At 45.7% G+C, this 22062-nt stretch overlaps 1 protein-coding gene across 1 annotated transcript; it reads right to left on the minus strand.

Moving 5' to 3' along the window:
- Positions 1 to 11540: 11540 nt before the first annotated feature.
- Positions 11541 to 16091, minus strand: LOC142204800 (endonuclease domain-containing 1 protein-like). The gene is made up of 2 exons (XM_075276125.1): positions 15716 to 16091; positions 11541 to 12370 (listed from the first exon to the last, which is right to left on the minus strand). Exons 1-2 carry the CDS (start codon positions 16073 to 16075, stop codon positions 11780 to 11782), a joined length of 951 nt encoding a protein of 316 aa, XP_075132226.1. The 5' UTR covers positions 16076 to 16091; the 3' UTR covers positions 11541 to 11779.
- Between the last annotated feature and the right edge of the window lie 5971 nt (positions 16092 to 22062).

A 22062-nucleotide genomic window follows, 5' to 3' on the forward strand; every position in this document is an offset into this window, starting at 1 on the left:
CCCTTTCTCTGCTGTCCTCTGCCCACCAATGAGAGGAGGAGGCGGGGCTTATCCCTGCCGTCCAGCACAGAAGAGAAGAGGAAGAAGCTGCTCCAGGAAAATGAAACTGAAGCTACACAGGTACGTACTGGGGTTACTTATTACTATCAGGCATTTGGGGGGATTACTTGTGTTTTAGTAACTCCATGTGCCTCATAGTAATAGCAGTTAACCCCATCATCTCCCTCACATTAACCCCTGTTTGCCTCACCATAAGAGTTACTGATATGTGAGACATTTGGGGGTAATAATAATGAAGATACTTTATTATTACCTCCATGTCTCTCACATATCAGTAACTCTTATGTGAGGTACACAAGGCTTAATGTGAGGGACATGATAGGGTTAACTGTTATTAATATGAGGCACATGGAGTTACTAAATTGTAATGCACAGGGCCAGATTTTTTTTTATCCACAATTTGTCCTGGTATAGCGGTCAGCGGGTGACAGTATTTAGTCCTGTAGGGGCCACTAAGGGACATAATACTGTGTGCAGGGGCCACTATGGGACATAATACTGTGTGCAGGGGCCACTATGGGACATAATACTGTGTGCAGGGGCCACTATGGGACATAATACTGTGTGCAGGGGCCACTATGGGACATAATACTGTGTGCAGGGGCCACTATGGGACATAATACTGTGTGCAGGGGCCACTATTGGGTATAATACTGTGTGCAGGGGCCACTAAGGGACATAATAGAGCGCGCAGGAATGCATAGGAGGGACTCGGTCGAGATCTTCGGTGTCGGGGGGGCCCCATGTCAAAAGTTCGCCACGGGGCCCCGCCATTCCTAGTTACGCCACTGGATGGGGGGACATGAATCTGGGGACAGAGATGGGGGACATGAAACTTTGGACAGAGATGGGGGGGGCATGAAACTGGGGGCAGAGATGGAGGGGGGACATGAAACCGGGGCAGATGAAGGGTATATATGAAACTGGGGGAGAGATAGAGGGGGGGCATATAATTTACGGGTGACTGCAGGAGGATTATACTGTGTGGGGGCACATCAAAAATGAATGAGAATGGGCGGAGTCAACATAAAAGTGGGTGGAGCTAAATTTGCCGCGGCGTGCTATGCGCGCTGCACATTTTGTCCCTCTTTCAGTTCTTCAAAAGTTGGGAGGTATGCTTTATCCATATGGAAAACGGTGCATCCGCCCTGGGCCCTATGGTATCGGGGGCTCCTTCAGCAAACTGCATCAAACAGGACAGTCCAACATTTTGGGCAGCCCTGCATGGACCCATACTACAAATCACATGACATAACATTGCCAGCTCCCCCATAATAGTGGTCCCCCATAATAATGCCCATAATGCTCATAGTAATAATAGGACTTGGTCATCTTCCAGAAACAGTGGCTCTTATATATAGAGAATATGGCGGAGAGCCCGGCCGCTGATAGAAGAACCCACAGCCAGAATAAGAAACTGATATCCCAGATATGGAGAGTGAAAATTTAGACAGACGCTCTATCTAGTGGCCACTGTGGAGTATGACAGCTTTGTCCACCAGGTATCCAGACAATGTTATTGTATAAAGGGGCTTAGCCCATCAACATAATCATATTATTACACATTTTAGATTTTTTTCTAACCATCATAGTGGCGATAGTCTTTTGTCTTGATCAGTTGTCAATGGACATAGCCATGAATGCTTAAACTTTCTATGGTCTGGGACCTGTCAGAAACCCAGCCATGATTTCCTTATTTTGGTCAGGTTATTGGGCAAGGACACTACATGTATACATGTATCAGAAGATAACCCGGCCACAAGAAGAAAATCATTGTTGGGTGTCTGACAAGTCCCAGACCATAGAAAGTTCCTGCATTCATGGTCATATCCATTGGCAACCACCGATCAAGGCACTACTGAAGATGTCACTACTAAGGTGGTTACTGAAAATCTTTATCCCCTTCCCGCATTTTCACGTACATGAAACTCAGGGAATGGGGGTAATTACTGCGTGGGATGGTAAAATGATTTCAGCATGCCCAAAAATCTGATTTTTTTTGGTGCTAACAATCATATGATTGAAACTCAGTTTACATCTGCCAGGAGTAACTGTAGAGTAGCAAACAAATAGTTGAGAAAAACCTGACCATAATATAGGAGACATTAGACTGCAAATATGTGGCAAATATGTGCAGGCAAGGTGCTAAAACACTAGAAAATCTATGAGCAAATTCAGGAAAGCTGTATGCTGTCTGAATAATACCCCATCTGTAATCACATAAAAAGCAAAGTATAGATATTACGGTAAGAAGACTTTTCTTACATTGTAGGTTGTGAGATTTGCAGAATGTTCAGTCCGTTGCACAGAGCAGAAGTCTGCAGATGTATGCACAGGCTGTGAGGAGAATCAACCGCCTTAACTTGCTGTGATTCCGTCTTGCTTATCTACTGTATTTATGAATGTACTTCCCTGGTAACAAAGAAGTGAAATGTAAATTAGCTAGAAGGGAGACACCAAGTGGCAGGAATTTGCTTTTTCCTTTGTGCACTTTTTGGATTGAATAAATTATGTGTTAATTCTTTGTATTGACCACATGTATATTCATACATGTAAATCAGATCACCTCTAAGCTGCTGTATATGGACAGCAGCCTACCCTGTCATCCATTTTTTTTTTTTTTCACGAACACCTAGGCCCGTGATGGCGAACCTATGGCACTGGTGCCAGAGGTGGCACTCAGAGCCCTCTCTTTGGGCACCCATCCATGGAACAGATTATACTGTGTGGGGGCCACTATGGAGCAAATTGTACTGTGTGGGGACCACTGTGCAGCAGATTATACTGTGTGGGGGCCACTGTGGAGCTGATTGTACTGTATGGGGGCCACTGTGGAGCTGATTATACTGTGTGGGGGCCACTGTGGAGCTGATTGTACTGTATGGGGGCCACTGTGGAGCTGATTTTACTGTGTGGGGGCCACTGTGGAGTAAATTGTACTGTGTGGAGACCACTGTGGAGCTGATTATACTGTGTGGGAGCCACTGTGGAGCAAATTGTACTGTGTGGGGACCACTGTGCAGCAGATTATACTGTGTGGGGGCCACTGTGGAGCAAATTGTACTGTGTGGGGACCACTGTGCAGCAGATTATACTGTATGGGGGCCACTGTGGAGCTGATTATACTGTGTGGGGGCAACTGTGGAGCTGATTGTACTGTATGGGGGCCACTGTGGAGCTGATTATTCTGTGTGGGGGCCACTATGGAGCTGATTGTACTGTATGGGGGCCACTGTGGAGCTGATTGTACTGTGTGTGGGTCACTGTGTAGCAGAAAGTTCTATAAAACCCCATTCATATCACCATATTTTGCAGGTCTGTAATTGTGTGCAATTGTGAATCCACACATTATTAAGGTTAAATTGCTGTTTTGGCACTTTGTGATAAATTAGTGGGTTTCTGGTTGCAGTTTGGGCACTCGGTCTCTAAAAGGTTCGCCATCACTGACCTAGGCTTTCATTGGTGTGATGCATCCATGATTTTTACAAAGATGGACCAGATAACAGATTTGTGATTGCAAACCTGGACACAAAGGACCCGTGCTTGCCAAATGGATGAGTAGATATACGATTTTTGTTGAACAACACACTACGCGTTTCGGGCGTAACTCCGCCTTTCTTCAGGTGTAAAAGTTCTAAAACAATAATAAAAACAAAGCATACTCATATGTATCTCTCAGTTGCTTACAGTTTTTAAAAATAAAACATTTTGATCCAACATCCAATTATGTACAAGATTAATCGCAATACATTTGTAGTTCATTCCAAAAATCCAGAAGAGAAAAAATGAAATAAACTCTAAAAACTTATGGTAAATTATCTGGTTCAAATAATAAAAACAATTACCATAATGTCCATCCTGTGTGTATCATACACAAATCATGCTATAAGAACAAACGGACTATACTGTCAGATCAATTGACTGAAATAATGACCCAAATGGTTGCCTTACTGCCCCTCCTGTGCATTACACACAGAATGAGGCCGGATAGAACAGTGTTTCCCTTATTACAGACCGTCTCAAGAGTGCCCCACTGTTTACAATACACAGAATTCTGCTAATAAATAATTCCAAGTGTTCCCTGTATAGGTATAAAATTACAATAAGGCAGAAATTACTTCATCCATGATATGTATTAAAAGAGTACATGGTCTTACCTTTACCGTCAGGCCAGGAAGCTTGTTAACCCGGCGGAAGGCAAGGTTTAAATACCAATGGTAGGCGTGAAGCATCGCTATGCTTCACGCCCAGCGCCGCACCTCCCATGAGGCGACCTGAAGCGATCACTTCAGACGGCGCTATGCCAGGGCCCCAGGGAGGACGGCATTTTTTCTTACCTAAGCCAGTCCAGGACAAGCTGTCCTGGACTGGCTTAGCACCGAGCGGTGGATTGGGGAGGCCATTGGAGCAGTGCTGCTCCAGCGGCCTCCCCTCACGCTCAGGCAGAGAGCAGGTCCTCTCCGTGACTGCTCTCTGCCTGCGAACGGCGCTAAGCCCCGCTCCTTCACTTAGCCCCGCCCCCGCTTCGCCACACCCTCTCCTCCCGGGGGGGGGGGGGGGGGCAGCTTTCTGTCGTTCGCCTCGGGCGGCGAAAGGGGCAGGTTCACCCCTGTTCACGCCTACCATTGGTAATTAACCCCTTCCCACCGATGGCACTTTTTGACTTCCTGACCAAGCTCGATTTTTCAAAACTGACATGTGTCACTTTATGTGGTAATAACTTTGGAACGCTTTAACTTACCAAAGTGATTTTGAGATTGTTTTTTCGTAACACATTGTACTTCATGTTAGTGGTAAATTTTGGTAGATATGTTTTGTGTTTAATTATGAAAAAAATAGGAAATGTGGTGGAAATTTTGAAAAATATGACATAAATAACATAAAAATAAAAATAACATTTTATGAAGTCTTAAATGATGCGCATTACATACAGATAGTCAGACCACCAAAATTATATCATAAATCTCATGTCCCAGATCTCTGCTTTATGTCGGCATCAAACTTTAGTCGCCCTTTTATTTTTTACGGACATTATAAGATTTACATGTGAAGCAACAATATTCAAAATTTTCAAGAAATTTCCAAAACCCATTTTTTAAGGGACTACTCTAGTTATGAAGGGGTTTTGAAAGACTCTTGTATTAAAGCCCCCCATAAATCACCCCATTTTCAAAACTGCACCCCTTAAATAAGCCAAAACAACATATACCTAGTAATTTAACCCTATAAGTGCTTAACAGGAATTAATACAAAATGGAGGTGAAATTTTCAAATTTGAATTTATTTTACTAATATTTTCGTTTAGCCCTAGAATTTGCACATTCACAAGGGGTTAAAGGAGAAAACGCATCCCACAACTTGTTATGCAAGTTCTCCCGACTACCATAGTACCCCACTTGTGGGTGTAAACTAATATATGGACGCACAGCGAGACGCAGAAGGGAAGGCGCACCAAGGAGCTTTTAGAGGGCAGATCTGGCTGTGATCAGTTTCAGGCACCATGTCGCATTTACAAAGCCCTTGAGGTGTTAAACAGTGGAAACCTCTAGAAAGTGACCCCATTTTGAAAACCGCACCCCTCAAAGAATTTATCAAGTGATGTAGTGAGCATTAGTAACCCCGAAGTGAATGTGTAAGCTATGCGGAGTAAATTGGGTACACCAAATCCCATTCTATTTTCCCACTAGCTCCTATGACACGGATGGGGAAGAGGGGCATTCTGGGGGGTCAGCGCTGGTGTATTCTCTCTCATAAGCTCTAAATATGGGGGGGTCCCCTGAAAACGCTCGCACAGATTATACATTTCCTTCTAGTTGCAGCCACTTACGTCCTAATGATTTGGCGACTTTTAGGGGTTTTGTCTTCACATTGTACAAGCTAGATTTGTATTTTTATTTTCTGGCAATGTGGCCATATGAGGGCTTGGTGTTTGCAGTATTAGATGTGCTTTTCAATGGCACCATTTTGGGGCCTGTAACTTATTGACTACATTTTATTAACTCTTTCTGGGTGGGATGTAAAAGGAAACATCAATTCTGGCATAGATTTTTAGCATTTACTTTTTTTCACGCGCAGCGTACACTATAAGTAACATGTTACCTTTATTCTGCGGGTCGGTACGGTTACGGCGATACCTCATTTATATTATTTTTTTAATGCGTTGCTATTTGTGCAGAATAAAATTCAATTTAGGGAAAAAAACTATTATTTTTGCATCGCCATCTTCTGAAAGGCATAACGTTTTTATTTTTCGCTAGACAGAGCTGGTTGAGGGCTTATTTTTTGCGGGAAGACCTCTTCTTTTTATTGGTACCATTTTGGTTTTCATCTGACCATTTGATTACTTTTTATTGAACATTTTGTAAGGGAAAGGTGGTGAATAATCATTATTTTGTGCGGTTTTCTACTTTTTCTTTTTACGCCGTTCGCCGTTCGGGTTAGATAATGTTTTAATTTTATTGTTCAGGTTATTACGGACACGGCGATACCAAATATGTAATGTTTTTTTCTTTTTTTCTTAGTTTTACATAATAAAACATTTTATATGGGGAAAAGGAGGTTTTTGGGGCTTTATTTATTTATAATTTATTTTAAACTTATTTAAACTTTTTTATAACTTTTTTTTTCCTGTCCCCATGGGGGATTGAAGCAGTGATCGGCTGATCACTGCTTCACTATATATACGGTGCAATACACGTGTTACACATGCATTGCAGTGTATAGGAAGCTGTCAGCCTGTGTGGACGCACAGGCTGACAGCTTCCTTTTTAGGCAGGATCAACCAAGTACGTGAAGGGGGTAAGTGATGGGGCAGACCCGGGGTCACTGATCAGACCCCGGGCTGCCCCCTACGAACACCGGCACCCCCCGAAACTGGCGCGGGGGGTTCCGATCGGCACTACATTATATTGAAACCCCGGAGATGCCGGTGGTCATGTTGACCGCCGGCATCTCAGAGGTTAACACCCGCGATTGGACCCGGTTCCGACCGCGGGTGTTTTGGGGCATTGTCAGCCGTAACATACGGCTGACACCCGCAGTGCAAAGTGCGCACACAGGTTCTGTGTGCGCACCATGCAGCTGCCGTAATAGTACGGCGATTTGCGGGAAGCCCTTCCCGGCAGTGCCATACTATTACGGCGGATGTCGGGAAGGGGTTAAACCTTGCCTTAAACCATTTGGGTCATTGTTTCAGTCAATTGATCTGACAGTATAGTCCGTTTGTTCTTATAGCATGATTTGTGTATGATACACACAGGATGGACATTATGCTAATTGTTTTTATTATTTGAACCAGATAATTTACCATAAGTTTTTAGACTTTGTTTATTTCATTTTTTCTCTTCTGGATTTTTGGAATGAACTACAAATGTATTGCGATTAATCTTGTACATAATTGGATGTTGGATCAAAGTGTTTTATTTTATAAAACTGTAAGCAACTGAGAGATACATATGAGTATGCTTTGTTTTGCTTTTATTATTGTTTTAGAACTTTTACACCTGAAGAAGGGCGGAGTTACGCCCGAAACGCGTAGTGTGTTGTTCAATAAAAATCGTATATCTACTCATCCAAGTAATCCCATCATCACCAAAGCAGTTGTGTATACACACAACCTAAAAGGTGAGCCTGGTTTTTGTCATCTGAAATTATCACTATCAGTACGATCTGCACTACGGGTTGCTTGGTGTCTCTTTTCTTTTTGAGATCCATGATTTTTATCAGGGCAGGTTAGGGGCTGTTCACACTGCGAAAATTTTCCTATCTAAAAAATGCAGCTTCAGGAATTTGAAGTTAAGTATCTGTAGATCAGGTCTGCAGTCTGAAATAAAGTGTCTGGGGTCTGGGGTCTGTACTATTAGGGAGGGTTCACACGGTGTAACGTGCCACGTGATGTGGCATGTCTACGCCGCGGGACCCTTTGCGGGCCGTACACACTCCCATTGATTTCAGTGGGAGCGGGGATTGTATGCGCCGCGCTAGTTTGCGGCCGTAAAATCACGGCCGCAAACTAGCGTGGCGCATACGATCCCCGCTCCCATTGAAATCAATGGGAGCATGTACGGCCCGCAAAGGCTCCCGCGGCGTACACGTGCCACATCACGTGGCACGTTACACCGTGTGAACTCTCCCTTAAAGGGCATAGGAGAATCTGTACTAATGAGACTTGGTCTGTAGTCTGTCTAGGTTTAGAGACTGATCTGGGATCTCCATTTGTTTACAATTTTTGGTCTGGAATTAGTTTTCGTTCGGGGTCTGGACTGGGATTGGAATTAATTTAGGTGGCTCTGTCTGTAATAATTTTGGGGTGTGATAATGATATTTATGTGCACTCTTTAGGATTCAAACGCCATGAGGTCATACATTTTGTTTGTCATGTCACTTGATATTTCCCCTTTTAGAATCTCACTGATATTCTTTCTGATACAGTGGCAAGACACTTTCATCACCCTTAGGCTGGGTTCACACTAGCATGCAGAAGACGAAAAGCTGTCAGACCGGGCCCGGCCGTGAGCGCCGGTGAGCGTTTTAGTCTCCATTCAGTCACAGAGAATTGATTTCACTGTAAATGACTGGGCAGCAGCTGGACGGTAGAGAAACATGTATTGCTTTATATTGATGAGCGAGTCAGCCGATCCAAACAGCACGCTCCATAGAAATGAATGGATGCACCTGGTACTTCCGCTTTGACGTCGGCCGGCCGCTTAACCCCCGCGTGCCGGCTACATCCATTCATTTCTATGCGAGCGTGCTGTTCGGATCGGCTGATCTGAACAGTACTTGCTCATCTCTATTGATTACATTTTCAGTGTAATTTTTTTTGTAATATTACAACACATCTTGGGCAACCAGCTCTTACGCTGACCTATGAATTTCCACAGACTATAAGTTCTACTTCCATGTGTGACACTTAGTTCTCCATGAAATTGTAGACACAAAACAGTTGGATATTTTTTGAAGAGATGGTTTTCTTCCAAAAACAGTACAACGCCTGTCCGCAGGTTCTATGTGGCATAAGACCTAAATCAGTGATTATGTCTGCCAGCCGATATCTATCTCTCCCGACCTTGTGATAAACTCACATGAATGGCTAAAAATGCAGACAGTGGCATTACTAGGAATGATGGGGCCCCAAAGCAAACATTTGGCATGCCCCCTTCCCCCCCAAAAAAAAACTTGGACCAACCAACTCCCCCTGCATTCCAGTACATACTATTGTGCCCCATAATGCCCCCTGTACACAGTATTATACCCCACAATGGCCCCTGTACATAGTATTATGCACCATTGTGGTCCCTGCACACAGTATTATACCCAATAGTGGCCCCTTCACACAGTATTATGTCCCATAGTGGCCCCTGTACACAGTATTATGCCCCATAGTGGCCCCTGCACACAGTATTATCCCCCATAGTGGCCCCTGCACACAGTATTATGCCCCATAGTGGACCCTGTACATAGTATTATGCCCCATAGTGGCCCCTGTACACAGTATTATCCCCCATAGTGGCCCCTTCACACAGTATTATGCCCCATAGTAGCCCCTTCAGACAGTATTATGCCCCATAGTAGCCCCTTCACACAGTATTATGCATACCTCCCAACCGTCCCGGATTCTGCGGGTCAGTCCATCACCTCCTTCTGGCGCCTGCACAATAGAGCCAGTTCTATTGCGCAATTGCCAGCAGAAGTGAAGAGCTGAAGGATCCGGCCTACCACACATTTAAGGCTAAGACAACAGGAAGATATCCATGTAACCAAATGCAGAAGATGCCAGGAGCTCCCAGAGAAACTCAGAAATCACTCAAAACACTGCTAAAGCTATCTTGGTGGACTTATTAACTAATAAATAGTACTAAAACACCTTTTTTTAAAAAAAAAAATTTAAAAAAGGGTTCTTGCCCGGGAAAACCTCTTTAATGGTTAGGACTGGTCTCTGATCCACCTGTGTGACCAGTCGGTCTGAGAGACGTACCGATAGGAAATGTAGATTGTGAGCCCTATATGGGAAAAATGACTGACAATGTCTGTAAAGTGCTGTACAACATGTCAGTGCTATACAAGTAAGAGAAATTAATGTATGAACTCCTGACAAAATTCAGGAAGTTTGAGTAGCATCTAGCGCCCTCTGCAGCCTTTCACTTGTCCCTTTCTGGAGATCTTGTTTTATTCCCATTGTACTGTGATGGCCTTATTATATAATAACAGGCGTCCTTCTCCATGGCTACCTATAGGCCTATGCCTACTTAGCCTATGTGTAAAGACAAACTGGACAAAAGTTGCTGAGAAAAAAATTATTTTATTCTTGAAGCAGAAGAGCGAGAATATTATAACATATGATATACATAACATACCGTACTGTACCATATCAGTGTAACACATTACAATGCAGGATTAATTATATGGGCTAAACTGTGATTACATATTAAGAAGTCCTAGAGCCAATACAGTAGCCTAGAGATAATTCTATGGCCTCATTCAGACAGTCGTAGCAATGCAGCCACATTTTGGCACCCATATAATGGCAGCAAAACCCAGATCCCTGATATCAAGAGAATTAGTGGTGTAACTAGGAATGGCGGGGCCCCGTGGCAAACTTTTGACATGGCCCAATGATGCAAGCCCAAGTCTGGGATGTCACCAAGTAGGCTTGAAGCCTTCCAGAACCAGGAGAGGTAAGTAACAGTGTTTTTATATTAACCTCACCTCCCCTGGGCCTCTGATCATTATGCTCGGGGGTCTGAAAAGACCCCCTAGTATAATAGTAGCGCTTGTGGGGATCGCAGGCCTCCGGACTTACTTACCAATCCCGACTCCTGCTCACAGCCTTTGCAGAAGGGGAATCGGCGGCGGCCGTGAGCAGGAGCAACGATCGATAAATAAATAGGGCCCGTTGCCTCCTGGAGTTACTCTAGCACAGGGGTGCCCAATACGTCGATCGCGATCTACCGGTCGATCGCAATGGACGTATGGGTCGATCGTGGGATGCAGCCAGGGATCCCTGGTGTCTGCTTGTTCACAGTGCAGGCTGAGAGTCGACTCTCAGCCTGCGCTGTGAACAAGCATTCCGGACACTTGCAGGCCGCTCTTAGGGATGGAGGGGGCCGGGGTGCTGCTTGTTCACAGCGCAGGCTGAGAGTCATCTACGGACACTGGCAGGCGGGGCTGCCGCAGCCCCAGCCCCAGCCTGCCAGTGTCCAGAGATAACTCTCAGCCTGCGCTGTGAACAAGCAGACACCAGGGATCCCTGAGCGGCCACAGAACACCGCTGTCTCCTGCTCTCACGATCCGCATGGCCCTGCCCACATGCCCGTCCCCGCCCACAGACACCCCCACCCCGCCCACAGACACTCCATCCAAAGGCCCGCCCACAGACCCATTCCTGCCCCGCCCACAAGAAGTGGGTAGTAGATCTTTTGACTTGGTAATGTTATAAAGTAGCTCACATGCTGACAAAGTGTGAGCACCCCTGATCTAGCAGGTAACGGTCTATTAAAAAAAAATAAAAAATCCAGAGCGGTAGCAGCTGCTGCCAGGCCCCCTAATGTCCCGAGCCCTGTGGAAGCCGCTACCATTGCTACCCCAGTAGTTACACCCCTGAAGAGAACCAAACTTTGATTCCCATGGTTCATTTTAACCTTGGGACGTCTAGGCCTGTGGCCACATTATGACTGTCTGAATGAGGGCTACAGTATCTTCTCCTGGCTCTGGACACATCCTAAGGGCTACAGTTATTATGAAATAACACAATATCATCAGAAACACCCAATAGACGTTTCAGTTCACTTTGGAAATCGCCAACATTTTGAAACTTTCGAAGTTGACTGTGTTTAATATTTTCAGCAACTGCGGCTCCAGAGAAGAATGGTTTATCATTGTTATCTATACAGCAGTAAGCGTTCCACATATAAGCCGGAGCGATTAACCTACTACGGGGGACTCGGACATTCCCTGGCACAACGCCTGTTATTACATACATCTGCTTACACTGTGCTGACATTTTAATCATTTCAATTTCATATTGGCTCCAAATGTTATTATTTAGCTCTTTTATCATTGGTGCTACATTGGTAAAGGTGAACGTTGCTTTATATTCATCCTGAACGGCACTATGGTGCCCACAGGGACTTAAATGCCCCTTATCATAATCTCCAGTTGGATAGTCATTATCACCAGCCTGACTTCTTTTTAAGAGGTATGGGGGTCTGTTTTTCTCCTTTGTTTGGTCAATCCCTTTTTCTTTGTTATAATTCTTCAATACTGTAAATGCGTCTCTCGTCATGTCTCCGGACACTCCTCGATAAACCAACTACGAAAGAAAGTAAATGAGTTGTCATTACTCTTATTCTTCTAAAACATCGCTTGGCTATCTCTGGGACTCCCATTGAAATGAATGTAGCTATATGTGCACTACCCAAACATGGCTACATTCAGAATGGGGGACAAAGCACCCATGTTGTCCTCCTGAACAGTCCCAATGGTCAGACCCCACTGGTCTTCAACTGCAGTCATCAGTGTGTCCGACTTTGTACCCAAAAAAAAAAAAAAACGGTTTAGCCGTGGATAGAGTGGACAATTGCCTGCAGGTTTCTGTTTCCTGCCCAGTTTCAGTCAGGAAACGGAAACCTGTATGAACAGAGACCGGGCGCAGATGTGAACGAGCCCTGAGATGAGACTGTGATGGTGCTGAAGTGTTGCAAGTGTAAGTGAATTATAATACGTTAGTACTTGCAAGACTGTTATATAACCATCACACTAGCATACCTCCCAACCGTCCCGATTTCCGCGGGACAGTCCCGATTTGGGTGACATGTCCCGCGGTCCCGGTTGGAGGGAGGTATGTCCCGATTTCAACTCAGATCTGCGTCCAGAGGACGCAGATCTGAGTTGAACACATATGCGGCTGAAGGAAGGAGCTGACACAGGTCAGCTCCTCGCTTTGCCGCTGGCCGCCTCTCTCCCTGACACACGCGGCTGAAGCTGCTCGCGTGCTCGCTTCGCCGCTGCGTCTCTCTCTCGCTGACACATGCGGCTGAAGCGAGGAGCTGACCTGTGTCAGCTCCTCGCTTCACTGCTGCCGCCGGCTCCTGGCTTGTAGACGCGATGTACAAGCCAGGAGCCGGCGGCAGCGGCGAAGCGAGGAGCTGACACAGGTCAGCTCCTCGCTTCAGCCGCATGTGTCAGCGAGAGAGAGACGCAGCGGCGAAGCGAGCACGCGAGCAGCTTCAGCCGCATGTGTCAGGGAGAGAGGCGGGCAGCGGCGAAGCGAGGAGCTGACCTGTGTCAGCTCCTTCCTTCAGCCGCATGTGTCAGCGAGAGAGGCGGGCAGAGAGCGGCGAGGGAGCGGAGGAGAAGGTAAGTTTAATGTGGAGGTGGAACGTGAATCTGGGGGCAGATGAAGGAGAGGACAGCATGACACTGGGGGCAGAGATGGAGAGGACATGAATCTGAGGGCAGAGATGGGGGACATGAATCTGGGGGCAGAGATGGAGGGACAGGAATCTGGGGGCAGAGATGTGGGGACATGAATCTGGGGGCAGATATGGAGGGACATGAATCTGGGGGCAGAGATGGAGTGGACATGAAACTGGGGGCAGAGATGGAGTGGACATGAAACTGGGGGCAGAGATGGGGGACATGAATCTGGGGGCAGAGATGGAGGGACATGAATCTGGGGGCAGAGATGGAGTGGACATGAAACTGGGGGCAGAGATGGGGGACATGAATCTGGGGGCAGAGATGGAGGGACATGAATTTGGGGCAGAGATGTGGGACATGAATCTGGGGGCAGAGATGTGGGGACATGAATCTGGGGGCAGAGATGGAGAGGACATGAAACTGGGGACAGAGATGGAGGGACATGAATCTGGGGGCAGAGATGGGGGACATGAATCTGGGGGCAGAGATGTGGGGACATGAATCTGGGGGCAGAGATGGAGAGGACATGAATCTGGGGGCAGAGATGGAGGGACATGAATCTGGGGGCAGAGATTGGGGGACATGAATCTGGGGGCAGAGATGGAGGGACAGGAATCTGGGGGCAGAGATGTGGGACATGAATCTGGGGGCAGAGATGTGGGGACATGAATCTGGGGACATATGGAGGGACATGAATCTGGGGGCAGAGATGGAGTGGACATGAAACTGGGGACAGAGATGGGGGACATGAATCTGGGGACAGAGATGTGGGGACATGAATCTGGGGGCAGAGATGGAGAGGACATGAATCTGAGGGCAGAGATGGGGGACATGAATCTGGGGGCAGAGATGGGGGACATGAATCTGGGGGCAGAGATGTGGGACATGAATCTGGGGGCAGAGATGTGGGACATGAATCTGGGGGCAGAGATGTGGGACATGAATCTGGGGGCAGAGATGGAGGGACATGAATCTGGGGGCAGAGATGTGGGACATGAATCTGGGGGCAGAGATGTGGGACATGAATCTGGGGGCAGAGATGGAGGGACATGAATCTGGGGGCAGAGATGGAGAGGACATGAATCTGGGGACAGAGATGGAGGGACATGAATCTGGGGGCAGAGATGGAAGAGGGACATGAAACTGGGGGCAGATGAAGGGTGTATATGAAACTGGGGGAGAGATAGAGGGGGGACATATAATTTACGGGTGACTGTAGGAGGATTATACTGTGTGCGGGCACATGAAAAATTAACGAGTGGGTGGAGTCAACACAAAAGTGGGCGGGGCTAAGTTTGCCGCGGCGCGCTACGCGCACCGCACATTTTGTCCCTCTTTCGGTTCTTCAAAAGTTGGGAGGTATGCACTAGTTGCCTTATCTGAGAAAATTGTAACTTCCAAGCTCATAACCTACTTGTGAGCAAAGTTCTACAGTTCCCATGTGTTTCTACCATCTTTTTTCTACTGTGGGTAGACTTCAAAATCCTAATCAATTTAAGGGGTACACCAACAAACTTAACCTCAAAATTTAAGCATATCAAAATATATCCAGTGCTTAAATTGAGAATTTTTTTTAGGGAGAACTCCCCTCTCCCCCAAAAGACCCTGACCAACCAATGTTCCCCCCCACACACACACATTCCTGCACACACTATTATCCCCCATAGTGGCCCCTGCACACAGTATTATGCCCCATAGTGGCCCCTGCACACAGTATTATACCCCATAGTGGCCCCTGCACACAGTATTATGTCCCATAGTGGCCCCTGTACACAGTATTATGCCGCATAGTGGCCCCTGCACACAGTATTATGTCCCATAGTGGCCCCTGTACACAGTATTATATCCCATAGTGGCCCCTGTACACAGTATTATGCCGCATAATGGCCCCTGCACACAGTATCACACCTTGTAGTGGCCCCTGCACACAGTATTATGCCCCATAGTGGCCCCTGCACAAGGTATTAAGCCCCATAGTGGCCCCTGCACACAGTATTATGCCACATAATGTGCAGGGGCCATTATGAGGCTGTCACCAAGTACACCTGAAGCCTTCTGGACCCAGGAGAGGTAAGTAACATTGTTTTTTAAGTTTCGCATTTCAGAAAATTTCTTTGTTTATACCAGATACCAATTTAACCACTGAATATAATTATATATCTCATTGCTTAACAGGAAATAATCATAGACTGACAAGGATTTGTCATTGGAAATACTATATATGAGAAATACTTACCTGAGGCTCCAACTTAAAACCTTGAGGTCGTGAACATTCTTTTGGAGTTTCACCATGATTTACATCCATGATGTAGGCTGAGTACAGGGGCATCAACCTCCCTCTGTCATATAAGGTGGCATACCAAGAGGTACCTTCAAACATTTGACATATGTAGGCTGGAGAATTCAGGTCTTTTCTGTTCATCCCATCTGGAAAATTATTGCGATCAAAGCGATCAGGCTGAGCAATATCTTCGAACCCAGTGGGGACATGATTCTTATAAAAATACTTCAGACAGTTGCTAAAATCATCATCCACCAGGGCCTGGATGTCATTGACAGTGGCCAGAAACAGTGAAATGCTCAGCAATAGCTTCATGTTCTCTGCTGGAGGACGCAATGTATGAGAAGATATATGTGTGAGCAGAGGAGCCTTTATATAGTGCAGCTAATACTCATACAATAACCGAGTAGGAAGGAACACCCGGCTATGTAAACACTAAAATCGAAAGTGAAACATTTTCCAAAGAAACCAAGTGACCTTCAATATTTGATGAGTCTGAACAGACTTCCAGCAAAAGTTTTGAAATAGTGAATTTTACCCCACAAAGAACCTTTATCCTAATCCAATCTGGGAGGTTTATAGCCTGCACACTGACTGTGTATGATATTGTGGGTTTTCCAGGATTTTTTAACTCATGACCTATCATTAGGATAGATAGATCAATTGAAGATCTGTGAGGGTCTGACACCCAGGACCCCCACCCATTCACTTGAATGGGTCTGAGCTGCAATCAGGCTATGTAGCTGATGAAACAGTATCCTGAGAGTCTGTCCCCTGCCGGTCTTTAAAGAAGAACTTTCATGGATTTGGGCACATGTGGTGCCATATACCGCTGGAAAGCCGACAGTGCGCTGAAGTCAGTGCACTGTCGGCTTTCCTGATCTGTGCCCCGGGTAAAGCGCTATTGGTCCCGGTACTGTAGCGCTTTACAGTCAGAAGCACGTTTCTGACAGTCTGTTGGAAACGTCCTTCTGCACAGCAGCGCCTATCGCTCTGTACAGTGTGAGCGGGGAGGAACGCCCCCTCCCCTCCCTCTGCTCACAGTGCTCAACCATAGATGAGTATTATCAGGAGGGGTTGGAGGCGTTCCTCCCCGCTCACACTGTACAGAGCGATAGGCACTGCTGTGCAGAAGGACGTTCCTGACAGACTGTCAGAAACACCCTTCTGACTGTGAAGAGCTATGGTACCAGCACCGATAGCTCTTCACCCAGGGCACCCAGCGGTATATGACACCACATGTGCCCAAATCCATGTAAGGTCCTCTTTAATTGATGATCTATCCTAAAGCTAAGGAAGACCTACTACAGGACAGTCAGCAGCTAGTGCCCAGCCAAGATCTGGAGGAGACATCCACCGCTTCCTCCGGTAGGCAGGCAAGTAGCAATGAGGAGAGTGGCATGGGAGCTGGTGTTGTGAGCAGTCAAGCTCCTGGCTCAGAGACTGATGAGGAGGATATCAGTGACCTGCAGACATTAGTAGATGACGATGTAGCCAATTGCAATGGGGAGCCGGGTGATGAAGGGGCTTCATCATCATCGGGAGAAGAAGGTGGCAGCTTAAACATGAGGCAGAGGCAGAGTCAGCAAGTTGGTAAACGAATTCCCAATGTTCCTGTATAACGTGCCTTATATATAATGTATTAACTCATAGGACGGGGGATACCTGTCCCAATAGGACGTCTATTTCTAATTAATAACAATTTTATTCGTTACCATTTAAAAACTGTTGACCTAACCTAAATATAAAGTGAAACAGAAACAAAAAGCCCTAAACTACGTGCAGTAATAGCACAGCTGCCAAGTCAATTCCTGTTAACACTATGACTGCCGATAACACTCTAATGCAGTCATCATCTAAATGATGGTCCGGGACCCGAAGGGTTCATTAATAGAGATGAGCGAGTACTGTTCGAAACGGCAGTTTCGAATAGCACGCACCCATAGGAATGAATGGAGCCGGCCGGCACGCAGATGGGGCCGGCGTCCTGCCGCTTAACCCCCTGCGTGCCGGCTGCGTCCATTCATTCCTATGGGTGTGTGCTATTCGAAACAACAGTTGCGAACAGTACTCGCTCATTTCTATTAATTAATGCCCACCTTATGGATACTATCAGCTGTTTGTAACCATTTCTATACTGTTAGTCCTAATCCATTATAATTTCCCCGGCCAAACCCACCACAGATACCACTTAAATTCCCCCCTCACATGGATTCTACCAGTACACTACTAACGCGTTTCAATGTTCCCTCAACACGGAAACATATCGTCAGAGGCAGAATAAATTATCGGACCTAGCCAGCTCTTGTACTATGCTGCTAGCTAGTCTCTTTCATCGTGAATCAGGAGCTCAGTCTATCACCTAACAGTGTTCAATGTTCTAGGTGATCTTATCAAGGAGTTTCTATTGTCTCCCATTTCACAACTCCCCCCCTCCCCGCCGGCATTATCCTACAGCCTCAGGGATTTTTGTTTCTGTTTCACTTTATATTTAGGTTAGGTCAACAGTTTTTAAATGGTAACTAATAAAATTGTTTTTTAACCACTTCAATACCAGGCCAATTTGTGGACCAGGACCAGACACATTTTAGGTTTATTTTGTATGTGCGGTTTTGAGGGCTGTAACATTTTTCTCGTATGTCTCAGTCAACTAATTTTTGCGCCTTTTTTCGGAGGCACATAGGGCTTTATTTTTATGTTATTTTTATTTTCAAATGTGTTTACATTTTTTTTATATCCGGGAAATTGTGTCTGGTTTTCAATTTTTTTTATTTTTTTTATTTAATAACACAAAGTGTCACTGAAAACTTTATAATATAGTTTTTCCTCTCCGTTACAGTAATTTTTATTTTGTATGGTGTCGTTGGGGGTGGGGCTATAACCTTTAATAACAGTGTTTTATTAGCTTTTTTTTTTACTATTATTATTATTTTATTTCCTTTTTTTTAACTTTTTTATTATATTTTTATTTTATTTTTTTTCCAGATTGTGTCCCCATAAGGTGATAAGAGACCTTTGGGGACATCTGATCACTTTTTTTTTGTACTGGAGGCTGATTTCTCCTATAACTGGGGCTGCTACATTTAGCCTCAGTTGCAGGAGAAATCCAGCCTCCTGCACACTGTATATACAGCTTACTGAGCTGATCTGGGGTCCTGTAGGACCCAGCAGCTTTTGCAAGACTCTGCTCCCAGCGGATCATGTGACTACCGGTTCAGAGGGCGGCTGAATTATGGCAGCGTCCATAGCTGTGTATATAGCACTCATTGAGCGCTGTATACACAGCGATCAAGAAGGCAGGGGAGGTAATAAATCTTCCCTGTCTTCTCCCTGGGAGCTCCGGCTGAAGTTACAGCCAGCTCCCAGCTTAAGTAGCTGTAGGATCTCTGTGCAGCTGCTGTGTTCTGACTAGACGTACCAGTACTTCCTGTCAGAACAAGGCAACCACTTCCCAGACGTATATAGTCTATGGGCGGTCCGGAAGTGGTTAATCAATAATAGACGTCCTATTGGGACAGGTATCCCCCTGTCCTATGAGTTAATAGAGTCAGCAAGTTGGCAGCAGTGGGACGTTAGGGGCTGAATGTGTCTGAGGTAGACCACCCGCTTCACAGCAGCCTAACTGCCCAGAAAGCAGTGGTGCAGGGGCAGTAGCAGTCAGTTAGTGCAGAGTGTTGTGGGTAAAATCACCCACTCAGCGGTGTGTCAGTTTTTTGTTAAGCCACCGGGAGAGGTGAACATGGCCATATGTTCAATCTGTGGGCAGAAGGTGAAGCGTGGCCAGGGTGCCAATGCTGGCACCACAGCCCTGTGTCAAACATATGCAGAAGCACCATAAATTGGCCTGGGAGAGCCATAGCTTCAATGAAGTGGTCCAGCCTCTGCCATTGGGTGACTGTATGGGCTCCTTACCCTGCTGCCACCTCTGTACTCTGCCACTGGGTGATTGTATAGGCTCTTCACACTGATGCCACCTCCTGACTCCTCCACTGGGTCACTGTATAGCCTCCTAAAGCTGTTGCTACCTCCACATTATATCAACTCTCCACTCTGTGGCCTACTCCCCACTGGAACAAATCCGCGCTGCAGCTTCATGGTCCTCACATCATAGATATGTGAAGCACTATAGATTAAGCTCTCGTGCTCCAGACGCTACTGCCTTCGGGCAGTTGGTCTTCAGCTCTGTAGGTCAAGGAAACCCTCCCTAGGGGGATTACTTGTCATCTGCCCATATTGTGCTTCTGGTATGACGATAGGGAATAATTTATTAGCTAAGTTAATATGTATGAACTCCAGAGGCAACATGGTGGCTCAGTGGTTAGCATTGCAGCACTGGAGTCCTGGGTTTGAATCTCACCAGGGACAACATCTGCCAGGAGTTTATATATTCTCCCTATACTTGTGTGGATTTTCTCCCATACTATAAAAACATACCGATAGAAAAAAAAAACATGTACATTGTGAGCCCTAGATGGGGCTCACAATCTATATAAAAAAAAATATGTATGAATTCCCAAAATAATAATCGGCTACAAAATATAACTTTTAATACATACCAATAAAACAGAAGAACTACAAAAATTAAAATACATAAAGATCCCATGTAACAAGGGCAAAAGGGCCCATATACTAAAAGAGGGATGTCACCAATATATAGCAAATAACATTGAGACACGGCAGGCTCCAAGAAATAAAACCATGTAACTGACCGTGACATAGTTTTACTCAATTGGCAACAGCATACTGGCAATATGGAATATGGGATCTAATAAAATCCCAGTACACACTAGTCAGTCGCTTAAATGCTATTTTAGTTGATACTGGTTGATTTGCTGTTAGTAACTTATTTTTGGAAAAAACATTATTTGCTTCCTCTATCCACTTCTCTAGATCTAAACTTTCTGATAGAAAGCCTGCCATTCAGGTATGTGCACAAAAATCTTTTCGATTAATTGGGATATCTCTACAGTATAACCACAATTATAACGTCACAGAGAGAATCTTCCACCAAAATTTATATAGTCACAGAAGAGGAAAATGGAACCTAAAATATAACTTATAATCACACAATACTAATAAAAAAAGATTAGATCCACTTCTCCATAGTGTCATAATATAGTGTTTGTGCAACAATCATATGATCACAAGTCAGCTACGATGCACTCCAGAGACGCCCATAGGATAATAAATCATGGGGTGTTTTACACAATGATGCCTTAGTACTCCTCGTGTCCAATAAAATAATCTTCAGCTCAGCATATATCTATCTTCTTAATCAATTCGTCCCATCTTCTATAAGGTTTACAAGGTGGGACACTGGGACATATTAAACATGGACCCAGATTTGGATGGTTTGATTACTACTAGAGATGAGCGAGTACTGTTCGGATCAGCCGATCCGAACAGCACGCTCCATAGAAATGAATGGATGCACCTGGTACTTCCGCTTTGACGTCGGCCGGCCACTTAACCCCCCGCGAGCCGGCTACGTCCATTCATTTCTATGCAAGCGTGCTGTTCGGATCGGCTGATCCAAACAGTACTCGCTCATCTCTAATTACTACCAATCCAGCACTCACGTTCCATAGAGGGAAAAAATTGAGAGACCGGTTAGTTGACACCAGGGGCGTAACTACCGGGGTAGCAGCGGTAGCAGCTGCCACAGGGCCTAGGACATTATGGGCCGGGATCGGTAAGTTAACCCACGGGTCCCACAAACACTATTATTATACTCAGAGGCCCAGGAGAGGTAAGGGAACATAAAAAAAACCAGTGTTACTTACCTCTCTGTGTTACAGACAGGCTTCAGGCCTACTTCTGTGACGTCCCTGACGTCACATGACCAAGGCATGCGTCCCGGGTGATTTGATGTCCCAGATGTCATTGAAGATGGTCGACACCACCGAGGAGTACAGCGGAGCCAGGGATAGGTAATTAACAGTGTTTTTTATGTTGGTATCCCCCATCGGTCTCCGATTATTATACTCTGGGGTCTGAAAAGACCCCAGAGTATAATAATTGTTCATGGGTGTTCACAATGGTGCATAATACTGTGTGCAGGGGCCACTATGGGGCATAATACTGTGTGCAGGGGCCACTATAGGGGATAATACTGTGTGCAGGGTCCACTATGGGATATAATACTGTGTGCAGGGGCTACTATGGGGTATAATACTGTGTGCAGGGGCCACTATGGGACATAATACTGTGTGCAGGGGCCACTATGGGGCATAATACTGTGTGCAGGGGCCACTATAGGGGATAATACTGTGTGCAGGGTCCACTATGGGATATAATACTGT

The sequence above is a fragment of the Leptodactylus fuscus genome, chromosome 5 (assembly GCF_031893055.1).
Source record: "Leptodactylus fuscus isolate aLepFus1 chromosome 5, aLepFus1.hap2, whole genome shotgun sequence".
NCBI classification, from domain to species: domain Eukaryota; kingdom Metazoa; phylum Chordata; class Amphibia; order Anura; family Leptodactylidae; genus Leptodactylus; species Leptodactylus fuscus.

Excerpts from the sequence above, each read along its gene's own strand:
- LOC142204800 (XM_075276125.1), bottom strand. The coding sequence starts at position 16,075 with ATGAAGCTATTGCTGAGCATTTCACTGTTTCTGGCCACTGTCAATGAC. Across the intron at positions 12,371-15,715 it reads GTTTTAAGTTGGAGCCTCAG|TTGGTTTATCGAGGAGTGTC; the intron begins GTAAGTATTTCT and ends TTTCTTTCGTAG.